The 18,554-nt window shown below is 50.7% G+C and overlaps 1 protein-coding gene across 1 annotated transcript in view; it reads left to right on the top strand.

Annotated features, from left to right (window-relative positions):
• Positions 1-18,554, top strand: part of LOC122393446 — a 35,272-nt gene that overhangs the window by 1,091 nt on the left and 15,627 nt on the right. The window contains exons 3-8 of the mRNA XM_043389496.1: positions 412-588; positions 5,244-5,367; positions 12,702-12,808; positions 13,605-13,696; positions 14,714-14,831; positions 18,159-18,269. Of these exons, the coding sequence (XP_043245431.1) occupies positions 412-588; positions 5,244-5,367; positions 12,702-12,808; positions 13,605-13,696; positions 14,714-14,831; positions 18,159-18,269 (729 nt within the window). The remainder of the gene's footprint in view (positions 1-411; positions 589-5,243; positions 5,368-12,701; positions 12,809-13,604; positions 13,697-14,713; positions 14,832-18,158; positions 18,270-18,554) is intronic.

The following is an 18,554-nucleotide window of genomic DNA, read 5'->3' as shown; positions in this document are numbered from 1 at the left end:
GAAAAGTGTTACGGTAATCAGATGAGCGATGAGCACTTCTAGGGAGGTGCAGCACCGTTGTAACGGGTACCGATATACTGACGAACCGTTGATGAGTAATCATTGACAGGCTTGTCCTCACTGAATGAGGCTTGTTAGTGCCAATTTATAAACATCACTCCTTAATGGAGTCACTGTGTCAGAAGCCATTAAAAGAGACTCTGCATAGTAACAAACGGTACAGAAACCTAGCTTTTTAAATTTACCGAATTGCTATTTAAAAATAAAGAAATGACTCGGTGAAAGTTACTTGCTATGTTGTCGCATTAGAAACAATTTGCAGGCAAAGCAAGCAATGATTTAGTGTGATAAGTCCTGTGCCATTCAAGAAATACGTTTTGCCTTATTAATTATTTCTCTGATGTCGTATAGCCGATCCTCGATAAGAAGACTCTGGAGGAGTACCTCCAGATCGAGCGGGAGATCGCCGAAGCCCAAAGATCCGACCCGGACGTGCTGCCCCAGTTCAAGAACAAGATGACTCAGCTGGAGGAGGTCAACCAGCGCCTGGAGCAGCTGGACGAACAGCTGAACCGGACCCCGAACACGGTAAGCTACAGGCTCTACTGCAGCAGACGGGTGGGTGTTGTCCCCCACACTCAAAAGGTGAAGTGTGTGAAGCTGTCGCCATCGTTTTGCACTCCCCGACGGCACAGCTAGAGGAGGTACTGAACGATTGCCTTCATGTCTGTCTTCCATCGGGCTCCATATGCATGCATTCGGTTATGATGATTACGAGCGAGCGAGCGCAGCGAGCGAAGTGAGTCTTTTCAATATAACGGAAAAATCTCAGTATGAGCGGCCCGGCCCGGCCCGGCCCGGCCTGTAACGCTTTTGAGAGGCTTATATCTCAGCAACCGCTGGGCCGATTGGCCTGCGGTATTTTTTGTTGGGTAGCCCCATCCCTTCTACCCCGTAATTGACTACTTTTGATACATCTCAGTGACCGTCGTGGCACGTGCCACGTGAAAAGTCAAGGGTGTTCAAGCTGTTTTGCAAAAGTAGTGATTTTGAGAGGCTCATATCTCAGCAGCCGCTTGGGCGATTGACTTGCGGTAATTTTTGTAGGATAGCAGCATTCCTTCTACCCAAAATAGGATACTCTCGATGTATGTGGGTCACCCCCAGTGCACGTGCAAAATACAACAATAAGAGGTGCCAAATTTGTTCCCATTTCAGTAACTCGGTAATTACTGGGGCGATTTCGCTGAAACTTGGCATACAGGTAGGCACCCACCAGGCAATGCATTCCCATGTGTTGCGGTTAGGGTGCTACTGCACGTGCGCACGTGCAGGGGGCGTTTCCAGATCTCGAGAACGGCTGGGCCGATTGCGCTCAAATTTGGTACACGGTTGGGGACCAGTTAGTAGGGTGCCGTGCAAAAGTCATTTTGGACCCCGTTTGCACGTGCGCACGTGCAGAATGCCGCTTCCAGATATCAGGAACGGCTGGGCCGATTGCGTTCAAATTTGGCACACCGCTAGCGACGGGTTAGAAGGGTGCTTTGCACAAGCCCGTTGGAAGCACCGTCTCGCCCTTCCGCACGTGCAGGGCTCACTCTCTCGCTCGCTCGTTCTTCGCCCAAAAGGCGTTTTACTGGTTATTACATTCGGTGCGTTGTCCTGCAAGAGGAAGCCGATGACGTATGATTTAGTTCAAACAGTGACCCCTTATCGCAAGACTCTCGATCCATTGTTATTTTTCCAGATCGTATGAAGCTGCTTGGAAATATAAAATTAAGTGCCTATGTAGATGGCTACCAAGCCGCGTACATCACTCAGAAAAGGCCAGTCTCAGCTTAACCCGGCAGTTGCTGGGGCATTTCGCCACCCACCGTTTGCTCGGGGGGGGGGGTGTTAAACGCCCCCAGCCGATAACTCGAGAACCATTAGGCGCAGCGAAACGCACGAGGCGGCAAACGAAAGAACGCGACGAGACGCTTCAGATGAGTACTTTAAAGTTGAATTTTGAGGTCACAGGTCGGGTCAAGGTCAGGTCAAACACCTGAAATCGGGCTTTCAGTGGCATGGACTTCAGGACTTCGCAATGGGCGCCTCTCGTCATAAACTCTGTCAAAACGGTGCACAATCCATCATATAAGGCCTACAAGAGTATCAGCTCCATGTAGGGGTCAGTAAAGCATAGGTCAGGGTCAAGGTCAGGTCAACCGGGTAGGCACATATCCCCGAAAATCAAAACTGATAATCGCAGCCTGTGACACATGTTTTTTGGGTAATTTGGAGCGTAGAACACGATGGTGACATTCATTTTATCATATGTATACGTGTTTGGCTTAAAAAGTTCAATTTAAAAAATGCACGTATCATGGTCGTGAAGTAGTTACGAGAAATTGCCAAGATTCAGTTCAAGATTTTGGAAAATGCGGAACGATAATCAATAATCGAGGATAGCTATTTGATTTTTCATGGTATTGGCAGTCTAATGCCGTTTACGGCATGTCTGTATGTCTATTCTGTGATTTTATATGAGTTTTTGAACATATGCCGTTTTTGGTCGAAAACTCAGAAATCATGACGTCACTAAAACCTCGATATCTTAAAAATTTTCCAACCGATATTTTTGAAACTTTGTCACAATAAACTTCAATCAATTCCCTACAGGTACCCAAAATTTAGCGCGCCGCAGACGCGCCGTTTTTATGCTATGGCCCGACGAAAAAAGTGGGGGCGTTTAACGCCCCCCCCCCCCAGCAACTCACGGGTTAAAGGGCATTATGGAAAACTCGAGGCCTAAAGGAAAGACTTCGAAACCTATTTGTACCCTTGGCAACAAAACAGCTTTGCCATTACGAAGGGCAATGGTTGTTGTAGCACATTAGCCGCTATGCACATTTTGCAGCACGATAAGCTACGCATCAGTATGACCCAGGGTCATCTTTAGTAAACAGGTATGTCGTCGTCAGTCCACCTGTCTCGTTATTCAGCGACCGTTGCTGTTATTCATTAGCACGCTCGCTCCCTGAACGCTGATGGTTCCACTAGATAAAAGGTTGCTAAGCACCAATAGACGCCTATAAGCCTAAGCATTGATAGGCACATGGGAACCGGTAGTTTCTTATCCATCGCATTCGCATATAATTTCTAATCGATTATCCTCAGGTCTGCTATATACCTCGGTGTACGGTCTGGCTCCTTTGGGTCGGTAAGCGTATTGATCGTGATGCCCACGTGTTGTGCCCCCAATTTCCGCCTGGAGCATTGACGTCGCGCACTGAGGTCATGGTGGGCAAACACCGCCACTGAAGCGAGGCCGAGGGTTGTTTACTGATCGGTCCAGTAGGCGCGAACAAACTCCACTGACGTACGAAAGGCAGGTCGATCGAGGAGGAACGGTACCGAAAGACAAACAGTGGCGCCATGTTTTATCCAAATGTTTGATCCTGGAACAGAAATTGGGGTAGTTTGCGTAGATCTGGATCGCCCACAGGTGATGTCTGTCCATTTGTCGATAAATGACGTCATTTGCTATTGCGTCATCAATATTCACCTCGTGGTTACGAGCGAGCGAGCGCAGCGAGCGAAGCGAAGTCTTTTCAATATAACGGAAAAATCTCAGTATGAGCGGCCCGGCCCGGCCCGGCCCGGCCTGTAACGCTTTTGAGAGGCTTATATCTCAGCAACCGCTGGACCGAATGGCCTGCGGTCTTTTTTGCTGGGTAGCCCCATCCCTTCTACCCCGTAATTGACTACTTTTGATACATCTCAGTGACCGCCGTGGCACGTGCCACGTGAAAAGTCAAGGGTGTTCAAGCAGTTTTGCAAAAGTAATGATTTTTAGAGGCCCATATCTCAGCAGCGGCTTGAGCGATTGTCTTGCGGTCACTTTTATAGGGTAGCTGCATCCCTTCTACCAAAGGTCGGATACTCTTCATCTATGTGAGTGACCCCCACCGCGCGTGCAAAATACAACAATAAGAGGTGCCAAATTTGTTCCCATTTCAGTAACTCGGTAATTACTGGGGCGATTTCGCTGAAACTTGGCATACAGGTAGGCACCCACCAGGCAATGCATTCCCATGTGTTGCACTTAGGGTGCTACTGCACGTGCGCACGTGCAGGGGGCGTTTCCAGATCTCGAGAACGGCTGGGCTGATTGCGCTCAAATTTGGTACACGGTTGGGGACCGGTTAGTAGGGTGCCGTGCAAAAGTCATTTTGGACCCCGTTTGCACGTGCGCACGTGCAGAATGCCGCTTCCAGATCTCAGGAACGGCTGGGCCGATTGCGTTCAAATTTGGTACACCGCTAGCGACCGGTTAGAAGAGTGCTTTGCACAAGCCCGTTGGAAGTACCCTCTCGCCCTTCTGCACGTGCAGGGCTCACTATCTCGCTCGCTCGTTCTTCGCCCAAAAGGCGTTTTACTGGTACATACTTGGTGCGAGTGGGTCGAATGTCCGACCGACCTAATGACTGACCACAAATGACAGCAGCTTGACGTATTTCGTGATCTGTTGTGATCATGGGTCATTGAGCAGTGAGCTGAAATTTTTTGGCGGCCTTTTTCGCTGTATTGCTTTGATGGACGGATGTTTTGTGCCACGGTCGATCGAACAAGCATTCCCTCTGCAATGGGTCATCACACACAGGACTAATGCGCCATTTTGAGCAATAGGCGATGCACCTTTCGACGCAATGCACCAAGCTATAGAATTCCAGCCCGATGCTGCGGAATGGGCAAACATTCGCTCCAAGAAACTTAACATGGAAGTCGCAGTAGACAAAGATCAATAGCAAAGCCAGTGTAAAACAGACCGGGTATCTATCAATACAACTGTTCAAACAGTTTCAGCTTGAAAACTACAGCTTGTATAAGTAGCCGGGGATAAATGAGCCAGGAAATGGCCAAAGGGCATAATTGGTCATCATGCGCATATTAATCTGAAATATGCTAGTTACCACTGTGCTTAATGCTCGTGTTCATGGGGTCTTTGAGCGAAATATCATAAGCTTTCGTTACAAAATATATAATCATAACAACAACCTTGAAAGCATCGATAAGTAAGTAAACTTTCCGTTTGCTTATACCAGTTACTAGTTAAAACTTAAAAACAAGACAATATTATATAACTTACGGTAAACCACTCACAAACATCAACCAAACTCGACCAATGTCATCGAAACAGTAGTTCCCTTTCATCCACGGCCAGCCAGTGCGACCATCAGAGCTGTGTTCGTGTTTGCCAGGCGGCCGGCAATGAGCGGGACCAGGCCCGGAAACATCAGTCAGAGCTAACCAGCGAGCTGAACCAGCTGCGCTACAAGGTCGACAACCTCGAGGAGCTGCACATGAGACAGGACGAGCTGCTGGGTAAGTCACAACTGCTCTCTGGAGAGAGCGGTGGAGACGAATACTCATTGTTAGTGGCACGTTCCGGTGAAAGGCCGTTGAGCGAAATGATATCAGTTCGGTGGCATTTTCTGTCGGGACTCAGCGGAAGAAAGAACTACAGACAAGTAACATCATATGAGTCATCCCAGATCAGGCGTAAACTGATAACGATAGCAGCCACTTTTTACTGCCAGTCTCCTCGGCATCACTTGGTGGAACACCCTCCTACCCCGCTGTCGAGTATTGCCCAACTCGGCAGCATCCTTTGTAGCGAGAAACCAGCTCAAAATGAGCAGGGAGTCCCCGCCGCTCGTCCCGTGCGATGATATAGTTACATCAGGTGTGACGACATGGGAACAGCTGGATCAACAATAGTAAGGGGACACGTTCAGTCTTCACCTTGACCCACTCAGAACCACACGATTCGTCGTCACACATCCTGCTTTTGACTCGGAATCACATCACCTTGCCGGCTAAATATGCAACCTTGCGTAATGCTCATGTCTAATGAGAACAGATAAAATCAAGAAGATGTCAGTTCAAAGCAAGAAGATGTCAGACTCATAAGTACAAATGATTATTAGATTCTGATTCAGGAGTTAATTCATAAACAGACGCAAAGCAGTTGCTACAAATGCATTGTAAGAAACCGCGCAGTACTGCCGTAATAAGTAAATCGTCCACCGATCTCTTTTATGAATCTTGAGAACAGTCAACGTCTTTTCCTCACAACGCTATGCCTTCTGTTTGTAGCTGAATAGTCACCTTCCTGTGACGTGAGTAGCTCCTCAGGAACAGACTGCTGTGCGGTGCAGTGACCGTTTGCGGTGCTGGTTGACCTGTCCCTCGGGACGGGCTCAGCCGAGGCAACGCACCAGGGTGGCACTGGCAACCCGGACCAATCCCCTTTCCCGCCCATTTCCTAGTACTTTGCAGCTCTGAAATAGTCTCAGTAGTCCGATGACTCCGATGTGGCTAAATAAGCAAACCAAAACCATACAGCACCCAGGGGCGGTCGCAGACTTGGAGTTTGGGGGGGGGCCAACTTGTCAAAGGGGCCCCTGCGCTGACCCGGGGGGCCCGGTGCTAGCTTAAAGGGGCCCACGGACGTAGTGCACGGGTGCAGAAATCCAGGCCATGGCCGGTGAAGCGGGGGGGGGGGGGGTAGTGAGCGACACCCGAGAGGAGGCTCATTGCGAAATGCGAGCTTTGAGGGTGTACCATGTCGAAAAGGTACCGATAAGTACATTTTGAAACATTGATATTGTCAATAATTCACGCAACTGTGAATGGACTACCGCAAAAGTAAAGGCGGCGCGGCTAACTTTGCCATTTTCTAAGATCATCGTGCTAAAACTTTTGACAGTGGGTCATCGGTATCTGTTCACTGTTCAATCACATGTGTTCCGTTTCATCTTTTTTTGTTTTTACTTGAACACAAATGTAAGTTTTGAAGGCCATTACAGTAGCCAATACTTCGGAAGATGGATAGTGGGCCAAATATCCTAAATTTGTCGTGCTGCATGGAAAGAAGTGTTGCTGAGAAAAGGGGTTTTGTTCCAGATTACTGTGGATGCAGAATACATTGTCTGCACCCACTGCAGAATTATTGTTGGTGCAACTGCGCCCACTGCACCCATGGTTCCTACACTTATGGACCCATCGATAGCGCTTCGGTGATACCTATCGCCTAGAGGCTGCAATGGGGCCCTTAGAGTACGGTGTCAGACCCCCCAGAGGCCGGCGTTGGACCCAAGGGTCAGCGAAGGGCCTCAAATGTCCCAGGTAGGGCCCCAGAGGCTGATGTGGGCCTTCAGAGGCAAGTGCGTGACGCCCAAAGGTAAGGCTTGAGCCCCCCCCCCCCCAGAGAACATAATAGGGCCATCAAAGGCCGGTGTGGGACCTTTAGAGGCTGGTTTGGGCCCATAGGGGCCAGTTTAGGGCCATCAGAGACCAGTACAGGGCCTGCAAAGGGCAGTTTGAGACCATCAGAGACCGAATTGGGCACTCAAAGGCTAATGTGGGTCCTTACAGGCCAGCATGGAGCCCTCAGAGGTTACCGTGGGGCTCTAAAAGACCGACATGGGCCGGCGTTGGACCCCAGAGGCCAGTAGAGGGCCGTCAAAGGCCAAGATGGGCCCTCAGAGACCGATGCGGGCCCTTAGAGGCCGGCATCGGGTCTTCAGAATCCAGTGTGGGGGGCCCTCAGAGGCTAATGTGAGCCCTTACAGGCCAGCATGGGGCCCTCAAAGGTCAGAATAGGACCCTAAAAGACCGGCATGGGCCGGTGTTGGACCCCAGAGGCCAGCGGAGGGTCCTCAAAGGCCAAGATGGGCCCTCAGACGCCGATGCGGGCCCTGAGCGGCCGGCATCGGGTCTTCAGAAGCCCGTGCGGGCCCTCAGAGACTAAGGTGGGTCCTTACAGGCCAGCACGGGCCCTCAGAGGTCAGCGTGGGGCCCTAAAAGACTGGCATTGGCCGGTGTTGGACCCCAGAGGCCAGCAGAGGGCCCTCAAAAGCCAAGATGGGCCCTCAGAGGATGATGCGGGCCCTTAGATGCCGGCATCGGGCCTTCAGAATACAGTGCGGGGCCCACAAAGGCTAATGTGTGTCCTTACAGACCAGCATGGGGCCCTCAGAGGTCAGTGTGGGGCCCTAAAAGACCGGCATGGGCCGGCGTTGAACCCCAGAGGCCAGCGGAGGGCCCTCAAAGGCCAAGCCATGGGCCCTCAGACGCTGATGCGGGCCCTGAGCGGCCGGCATTGGGTCTTCAGAATCCAGTGCGGGGGCCCTCAGAGGCTAATGTGGGTCCTTACAGGCCAGCCAGCATGGGGCCCTCAGAGGTCAGTGTGGGGCCCTAAAAGGCCGGCATGGGCCGGCGTTGGACACCAGAGACCAGCGGAGGGCCCTCAAAGGCCAATATGGGCCCCCAGAGGCCGATGCGGGCTCTTAGAGGCCGGCATCGGGTCTTCAGAATCCAGTGCGGGGCCCTCAGAGACACTTAAAGTCTAGTCTTGGGACTCGAGAGACAGAAATGAGGCCACCAGAGGCCGGTGTGAGGCTCTCAGACGCCGGTTGGGCCCTTGAGGCCGGTTTAGGGGCCCTCAAAGGCCAGTGGAGGGCCCTCAGAGGTCAATGTGGGTCCTCAGCGGTCAATGTGGACGCTTTACCGCCACTGAAGGGCCCTCAGAGGTCAGTGTAGGACCCTCAAAGACTGGTATGGGAGCTGTTAATAGCTGGCGTGGGTTTCTCGAGCCTCGTGACAATCGAATACGGGCCAGGGCCCCATACGGTACGGCCATGGGGGCAGGGGCGTCGCCGACGGGGGGGTCGGGGGGTCGCGACCCCCCCACTCGTCAGAACCGGGGGGGTCGACCCCCCCACTTTTGGCGATGCTGAATATACTTTTTTTAGCTATCATGCCAGGGAAGTTGGCGTCAGCAACATCAACAAATACAACGTCAGATTCACAATCGCTTCAAGAGCTCCCTAGTCCCTATTGCTTATAGGTCAATAAGCTGTGGGCTAGAACATCAGCATGACAATATGATTTTAGTCCCTTTTTATCCCTCAAATGAGCGAGCGCGTCAAAACTGACCCAAGCGTTCGTCTGATTGTCAAAATAATGGTTGCAGTCGATTCGTCGGATGACGTATCAGTAACTACGAGGTACCTGGCTAGCATTAGCCCTGCTACCCTCGGACCTGCCTGCATAGGGAAAATGGGGTCAGATGGTGGATCCCTCTGGGGCTTTCCTAATAAGACGCGCAAAAAGGAGTATATTGCAACGAAACTTCCAGTGACCTCGAGTTAATGAGTTTTACACCTATTTTAAAAAATGGCCCTGATTCGAATATGGATGACCTTGGTTAACTTTTTTTAGTTTTATTTGCTTCCACTTACAAGTGTGGTTTTTGGGGCTGATTTCGAGTTTAGCGCCCGTTTGAACCGTTTGAAGTAGTTTTGATAAATGATGGTTATGTAACATGTTACGAAGCTATCGTTGGTGGTTATCAGTCACCCACTCTAGATGGCCGGCAGAAAGCCTGCTGGTCGACCTGACCTGACCCGACCCGATCTACCCAAAATGCATGGAGTCATCATCTTTGTTCAAGACTAACATCGAACTCGTACTCGGGACCCCGATAACAGCTACGGCTCACTAAGTTCTAGCAGGCGGACAGATTTTTCCTACTTTTGGGCGTTGACCAAGATGACCCGGCCAAGACCTTGAAATTGGGCATCATCGGCTTTCCCTCATCACGGGCAGCATTTTCGCTCTTCCGCGAAACTCTACCTTGATCAGGGGCCGAAAGCACGCCTTATGCGTTACGTTGGTAAACGTTTTACCTTAGCGACCCGCAAAATACGAATAAGAGCTACAGCAACACAGAAAGCGTATTCGATAGCTTTTTAAAGCTCTTTCGCCAACTTCGCCTCAGATATGACTTCGGGTCTATGGCTTGTGTACCATAGAGTCCAAACAGCTAAACGGACGGATAGTGCCGAAACATTTGTTCTGTAACAACCTATGATTCAGTGAATGTGTATGATATTCATGTTATCACCATCGTTTTTGTTTCGTCAAAACACGTCGCATGGCTTACAATTTGAACTTAAAAACTTGAATAGAAAACTTGACATCAGGTAAAGGTCATGACCTGACCGGAAAAGAACCTGCTGCATATGGATCGATCTGTGTTACTGAGCTGAACACACTCCAGGTGCTGTCATCGCTCTACAACGTCTCCATCAAAAGTTGTCGAAAATGTGTTAGAGACCTTTGATGACCTAATGACTGACCATTTCAGTCACCACTGGTCATTAGCTGCACCTTATATCTAAAATGAACAAGGTGCCATGGCTACAAAAGTATCTAGCTTTTTTAGCATATTCTTTCAAAGCAGAGGGCATCGTGCTTTTTCCCATATCTTATCATGATTGGTGAGGTCACACACCTATTTGACCTGACTTCGCTTCTCTTATGTAAAATCCCAGATTCATGAACTGTTGGCACTTATAATCCCATTCATTACACCAAATTTCAGACTTATAGGAGTCAGGAGATAATCTATGTATAGGAATGACAAAATTGCAGTTTTAAGAGGCATTAAAACTGAACTTGACATGACATTGTGACCTGACCTCAGGTGACCTCTGCTTGATTTTTATGCACGATGCAAAATTGATGTACAATAAGATATACCGCCGCTTTCGCGGCGCTGCGCGCCGAGGTTTTTCTCCGGGCACACCAAAAAACCGGGAGTGTGGCTAAAAACACCCCTACCCATCAAGACGAAGACCGGAAACCCGACCCCCCCCACTCAAAAATCCGTGGCGACGCCCCTGCATGGGGGCCCATCGGTTGTTTGGGGGGGGCCAAATGATATGATGGCCCCCCCTGATTTGGCTTTGGGGGGGGGGCATGGCCCTGATGGCCCCCCCCTGCGACCGCCACTGACAGCACCATTCATATTGTATATTTGATTTACTCTTAGTCATTTGACGATTAGTCCATCTATCAATCTGGCCGTTATGAAACTATTGTCAGCAAAATGATTTTCGAGTAGTTTATATTCATGAAGGCAGCAATATTTAGCACATTTGTGTAACAGCTGTTAAATTGGCACAATACAGAACGTTAATTACATGACTTTCAAAACCTTTAATGTTTCGTTAAATTTGGCGCACCCTGATCTAACGATAAATCCGTACCAACCAAAGGTACGGAACGGACAGTGCACGGTTTGCACTTCAGGTACTAAAGGCCGGTCCGCAAGCATTGCAGATTTCCTATAGAGTTCAATATCCAAGCTTCAAACTAGTTTAGTGTCATCAAAGCCTCAACTTCGGCATAAATGTCACGGGCGTATTTTATCGTCGCGAGGCAGCATAGATTCCGTGGTGAAGCGTTACCAGTCAAAGTGGAATATGCAAGTAAAGAATATGACATTCGTCTGTAACATAACTGGCAAAAGGGCAGTTTTGCTTGGAGGGAGAAACAACTGATGTGCTGACTTAGAAACTAGGGCATGGCGAACTACATGAAGCTATTTCGATGGTTATCGGTTTCATTGCAAATATTGCGCTAAACTTTTTAATTTTCATATCGGACTACAATACATTGTCAGTATCTCAGTGGCAGCATTGGAAACACTAAAACTCTTCTGTCTGATACAAACTGCACGGTGATACAGCCCATGCCGGTCGCAGTGCACGAACGCAGTCAGAGGGATACTGTGCCGGCATACACCCAGACAGGCTGAGAGACTGTAATGACGAACACGAGGGTAGCACGAGGGTAGCCCGCCAAACGCGCCTTACACCGTGCTAGAGGGACTGTCGCGGAGATGAGAGCCAGTAAACCGGCAAAGATCAGCGACTAACCTCAATCATTGCATTGATCTGATCATCCACTGCGTGCAGACCATCCTAGGCGAATTACCTACCTACAAACTGACTCGTATTGTCGGTCTCGTTGCGCAGACAACGGGACAGTATCAAATGAAGGAAATTTTAGCGTCTCTCCTGGAGATGATCATTTATAAACATTTTAAAAACTCTCGTCTAACTGCAAGTGACACAGACCTGCGACAGAGATGGTCACGTATGCAGCCTAATACGGCTATCATGTGGTCTTATACGGTCCATCTCGGCGCGAACGACGGCGGAAAATCCACTGTTAATCCATGATCAGGCCCGAAGGTGTCAGGCAGTCACGCTCCGAGACACCGCTATGCTAAAACTGTAACGTTTCCTGTTCCTGTCAATGCAAAGGAACGTGGGGTATGAGGCTGCCAGGATGTGAACTGGGCGACCAAAGCTCTGTGGTCAAAACAAGGTCGGACCACGGCCGGATCACAATTCAGATATTGCCAATGACATGTTCTAGGATTCATCAATTTATCCCCCAAACAAAACGGAGCGAATTACAGCCTAAGATAATGTCACGACTAATCTATCTGAGAGTCAGGAAGCAGGCTAACAAAACCGGTCACTGGCGGTCCTTTTTTAGATGAGCTCATGCAAAGAAGAGGGTTTCTTATTTCCCTTTGAGCCGTAAATAGTTCTTTCACCAGGCATGTTCCCTGGCTGATGAAACACATAATAGGCTGGTGAGAATCCTCTATGTTTAGCGCAGACGTCTGATACATACCTACACTATGTGACTGTGTTATGTAACTGTTGGGGAGTGTAGCACTTAAGCACGGTTGCTATCATCTTATCGCCATGGAAATCCTGGACATAACGCCTGTCAACAGCCCAAATCCTGGCCAAGGCAGCTGTTTCAGTGTCGGCCCGGCTCATTTTCAGCTAAGATCTTCGGCGGCGGCTACGGCAGCCGGCGCGAGAGTGAACTGGAGCAGGAGCTGGACATGCTGGAGGCTCAGCGGGCGCGCATCATGGAGGCCAACTTCAAGGTCAGCCACTGCACCCACTTTCTCTGCATGTTCCGCCCGCGCCGACCCCAGACTTTCCAGCCCAGAGCACACGATGCGGGCGAGCCAAAGAGCAGATGACTGTGGGGATTTCAGAGCCGAATTCCGCGACATTGCCCGAGCGGCGAGACGTCAGCGCCTCGCACGACGGGCCCCAGATGCGGAGATACTGAGCACCGCGCTCCGCCAGCCGCCTGCTCTGAGGTGCTCGCGGGGGACACATCTGCGAGCAACACTGCTCTGTCTGTCTTTCATTAGAGGCTCCGTCGTGTTGCGGGTTATTTCGGCGCCAAATTTGGACGGTTTATGCGGGCTGAGTCGGGAGATGTGACGTACGCTTATCCGATAATGGGTGGTGGGTGGTGGAATTAGTACTCACTTTAGCCTGCCATGCATCAAATCTGCTGAGAATATGTTCAAAGTCGACGCTGCTGCACTAAATGGCTTTTGTTCAGAGGAGTTGAAATACGACATGTATACCAAATTTGGATAAATAATTAGCGAAGAGTCTCCAAGATTATGCATTGAGGATGCATAAGTAATACTCTTTCATAAAGTCCCTCGCGACTCCCACCTTCTTCCTGGGACATTTTGTTGAAGCTGTCGCCGTTTCAAAAAGAGAAGTCGCTAGTCGCTACCGCCTCTGTCGTTTCGGCGCGGCGCTGACGGCTCTGTTCGATTTAAGTGGTGTCAGGCTAAGGTATTGTGCTCATGGGTATGTTTGATTTCAGTAATGTCAGACGCACATACGGGCGCTGACGGGTCTATTCTATTTCAGTGGCGCCAGGCACAGATGATGATGGAGTACGCCTGTCGTCAGCTGGCGGTGGCCGTCCAGAAGTGGCAGGACCTGCCCGACATCCCCACAATGTAAGTGCTGGTGTGAGTGTGAATGGTGTACCCGGCCTGTCATTCGCCGCCCGGCACCGACGTCCGCGCCGGGCAGAGCTAAGCTGGCCAGAGGAAAGCCGCGGCCGGGCCCAGTCGAGATGGGGCGTGTGCACCGGATTAACCATCGGCGGGACGGACAGACGCCCCCCCCCCCCCCGAGTGTCACATTTACCGCACCTGATAAATGGTCTCTATCGGGCATAAAACACCGGACCCGTTCAGACATTGCATCCCGACACTGAACGCCGCACGCATAGAATTGAGCGAGATAGTGCGGCGCCGGCTTTGCGCCCGTATCACTCGAATCAGCTTGCGTTCCTCTCGCGAATGATAAGAGAGCAAGGCACCGCTACGCCAATCCTGAGATGACAGATAAGAAACAAACCGTGGCCCGCAAAGCCTGAGAACGCTACAAATCCATTGTGTTATGCGCCTCGGTCCCGTGGCACTCTGTCGTTTTTCGTTAAACGCCCCGCAGTCGTTAAATGTCAGCAAGTGGTGGCGATTAGCCCCTAACTATAACATGCATAAACTCCAGACCGCTCTGATATCTTCAAATCGGCCGTAGTGTGTTTATTCGGGGCTGTCAGAATCGGGTTGGAGGGCACACCTTAAAAACGGAGCTTTAGCCATTCATTGTCACGCTGAGGAGGTGTTTTGCTTTAAAATGTAAAGACGGGCACCGGTACTATATGTTTGAAAAGATGCGCAGCATGCTCGTAGGCTTCAGAGATGGCTTCAGAGGTGGAGCGAGCTTATCGTTATCATCATTTTAGCAATAACCATCAATGGTTGAAAGGTGCCTAGCTTTTATCGAGACTTGCTTAGAATATTTTCTAGGTTAGATGTAGTACGTGTCAGGGAAATCAAAAATGTCAATCAGTCCTAAGCGATTCGTTTATCAGTCGATTATCATCAGGCAAACAACACTACTAACTAGCGTGCCACAAGTCTCCAAGCACAGCCCTACCAAGTAAACGCTATGCGTTCTTACAGCGAGCTCGAGATACGCTACACGATGCCGGCCTCGGCGCGGAAGAGTCTGCTGGCGGCCAACCCCGGGGCCATTGACATGACGCGTGCCGACGGCGTGGATCCTGCTGACATCAACAGGGTGAGTACCGACTGAGGCGTGGATTCTGCTGACATCAACAGGGTGAGTACCCACTGGCTGAGGCGTGGATCCTGCTGACATCAACAGGGTGAGTACCCACTGGCTGAGGCGTGGATCCTGCTGACATCAACAGGGTGAGTACTGACTGAGGCGTGGATCCTGCTGACATCAACAGGGTGAGTAACGACTGAGGCGTGGATCCTGCTGACATCAACAGGGTGAGTACCGACTGAGGCGTGGATTCTGCTGACATCAACAGGGTGAGTACCCACTGGCTGAGGCGTGGATCCTGCTGACATCAACAGGGTGAGTACCGACTGAGGCGTGGATCCTGCTGACATCAACAGGGTGAGTAACGACTGAGGCGTGGATCCTGCTGACATCAACAGGGTGAGTACCGACTGAGGCGTGGATCCTGCTGACATCAACAGGGTGAGTACCCACTGGCTGAGGCGTGGATCCTGCTGACATCAACAGGGTGAGTAACGACTGAGGCGTGGATCCTGCTGACAGCAACAGGGTGAGTACCGACTGAGGCGTGGATCCTGCTGACATCAACAGGGTGAGTACCCACTGGCTGAGGCGTGGATCCTGCTGACATCAACAGGGTGAGTACCGACTGAGGCGTGGATCCTGCTGACATCAGCAGGGTTAGCACCCATTGGCTGAGGCGTGGATCCTGCTGACATCAACAGGGTGAATACCGACTGAGGCGTGGATTCTGCTGACATCAACAGGGTGAGTACCGACTGAGGCGTGGATCCTGCTGACATCAACAGGGTGAGTACCGACTGAGGCGTGGATCCTGCTGACATCAACTGGGTGAGTACCGACTGAGGCGTGGATTCTGCTGACATCAACAGGGTGAGTACCGACTGAGGCGTGGATTCTGCTGACATCAACAGGGTGAGTACCCACTGGCTGAGGCGTGGATCCTGCTGACATCAACAGGGTGAGTACCGACTGAGGCGTGGATCCTGCTAACATCAACAGGGTGAGTAACGACTGAGGCGTGGATCCTGCTGACATCAACAGGGTGAGTACCGACTGAGGCGTGGATCCTGCTGACATCAACAGGGTGAGTACCGACTGAGGCGTGGATCCTGCAGACATCAACAGGGTGAGTAACGACTGAGGCGTGGATCCTGCTGACATCAACAGGGTGAGTACCGACTGAGGCGTGGATCCTGCTGACATCAACAGGGTGAGTACCGGCTGAGGCGTGGATCCTGCTGACATCAACAGGGTGAGTAACGACTGAGGCGTGGATCCTGCTGACATCAACAGGGTGAGTACCCACTGGCTGAGGCGTGGATCCTGCTGACATCAACAGGGTGAGTACCGACTGAGGCGTGGATCCTGCTAACATCAACAGGGTGAGTACCGACTGAGGCGTGGATCCTGCTGACATCAACAGGGTGAGTAACGACTGAGGCGTGGATCCTGCTGACATCAACAGGGTGAGTACCCACTGGCTGAGGCGTGGATCCTGCTGACATCAACAGGGTGAGTACCGACTGAGGCGTGGATCCTGCTGACATCAACAGGGTGAGTAACGACTGAGGCGTGGATCCTGCTGACATCAACAGGGTGAGTAACGACTGAGGCGTGGATCCTGCTGACATCAACTGGGTGAGTACCGACTGAGGCGTGGATTCTGCTGACATCAGCAGGGTTAGCACCCATTGGCTGAGGCGTGGATCCTGCTGACATCAACAGGGTGAATACCGACTGAGGCGTGGATTCTGCTGACATCAACAGGGTGAGTACCGACTGAGGCGTGGATCCTGCTGACATCAACAGGGTGAGTAACGACTGAGGCGTGGATCCTGCTGACATCAACTGGGTGAGTACCGACTGAGGCGTGGATCCTGCTGACATCAACAGGGTGAGTACTGAATACCTACCCAGTGCCCACTGAGAAACAGTCATCAAGTTCGTATGTGTAGATATTACATAAGAACCGCTCAGCCGTTACCTGGTGACGTTTAATTGGCCACTCTGTTTCCCTGGTTATTGAGCTGTTATAGGCTGGGTAGTGAGTGGTCATGTCAGCAACACCTTATATAATTTTGTTGGTAAGATGCATGGCACCTGAAAGAGACTTATCGGTAAACCAATCCATATTTTCACTGACCAATCCACTGTCGCCATTTTATTTTGTCTTACAATATCAGACGCCTCTTCCAAACCCATGACGTCTCGTTCGCCCGTGCTCAGTAGCGGCGGAACACCTTCAATGAAAGGGGGGGGGGGCACTGCCGACTTTTAGTCCCATTCTTTCCATGCAACGCCCATAGGGCTAATGTTAAAATGCCAAAATCAAAGGGGGGTACGGTGCCCAGGTGCCCTCCCCGTTCCGCCGCCTATGCCCGTGCTGTGTTCAGGCCCCCGCCACTTCCAGCGCCATTGTGGCTGCCGGTACGGCACGCCACGGCCGCTCGGTATTGAGCCGTTTCGTTCGACATGGCTCCTTTGTGAGCGGTGACGGCGGTGGAGACCGCCCGGCTGGCGAGCTATTAGCGTGTGAAAAAGCTCAGCCGGCGCGACTGTGTGGTGTGGGTGTCTCAGCTGCGGGCGTCTCTAGCTCTGTGGGCGTCTGTCTCAGCTGGTTCAGCTGTTGGCACCTCATTCAGTCCAACTCATAGGCGTCACGCTGATCCAGATGTCAACGTGTGTTTTAGCTTTATGGGTCTGTTTCAAGTCCATGTGTTGGTGTCAGGCTAGTTCAGCTGTCGGGACGTCTCAGCCGGTATGGCTGCAAGCGTCTCGCCGCCTACTAACACTGCCCAGCTGTGTTTCTCGATAATGCCCCATGTCGGGTGGGTGTGGCAAAGGACAGTCGAGTGGTGAGGGAACAGAATGGGGGGGGGGGTGCCACACTGGGCGGGGCTCCGCCCTCCATCCGGCACGTGACAGAAGATGGAACAGGTCTTAGGGAGGAGGAGTACGTCAGAGCCTGGTTCTATAGTCTCAGCCCTTTCAAAGAGACCACCATCTGTTAACAGCTGCAATGATAGCCAATGGTTGAGTTCTGTAGAAATATAGACAGTTGACACTATAATTATCAACGCAGATTGATAATGAATATTCATGAAATAATGCCTGCTGTTATGAATGGAGTTGTCCTGACATTTTGACGACAGTATTATGATAAGTAATTAATCGGCTTTCAACTTGATCATGACTGACGAAAACATCAAACAGGTATAGGAACGATGAATTTCAACATCACCCTCGATGACATCGGTGACCTTACAACTTATAATCTAATTAAGTAGTGACTCTGCGGTGCTGTGACCGCATGGACTCTTATACCGTGCACAGGAGATCGAGCGGGTGTTCGAGGCGCCCCAGAGCGATGACCCGGAGGAGGCCAAAAAACAGCTGCAGCAGAACCACGACAAGGCCTCCTCACTGCTTCGCTGGTTCGAACAGGTACGACTGTCTTTTATAAATGTTTTACACATGTGGTAGTCTAGTAATTCGTTCGTATTTTGCAGGTTGGAATAACAAAAATATACAGCTTCATTTTTTTTTTCACTTAAGCTTGGCGAAGTTCGCTCAGTTCTCTTCACTTTTGATTTTTACTTTAGGCATATGTAGTTAAGTAAAAGGAAATAACTTGTTCACATGCTGATACCTGAAAATTGCTTTGTTATTTTTTTAAAAATGCGTGTAATTTTACTTGATACGCACAACATTTTTACTATTCGGCGGCAC

The sequence above is a fragment of the Amphibalanus amphitrite genome, unplaced genomic scaffold (assembly GCF_019059575.1).
Source record: "Amphibalanus amphitrite isolate SeventyFive unplaced genomic scaffold, NRLGWU_Aamphi_draft 000003F_arrow, whole genome shotgun sequence".
Taxonomy (NCBI): domain Eukaryota; kingdom Metazoa; phylum Arthropoda; class Thecostraca; order Balanomorpha; family Balanidae; genus Amphibalanus; species Amphibalanus amphitrite.
Note: the sequence above shows the minus strand (reverse complement) of the source record. Positions and strands in the feature narration are given on the sequence as shown.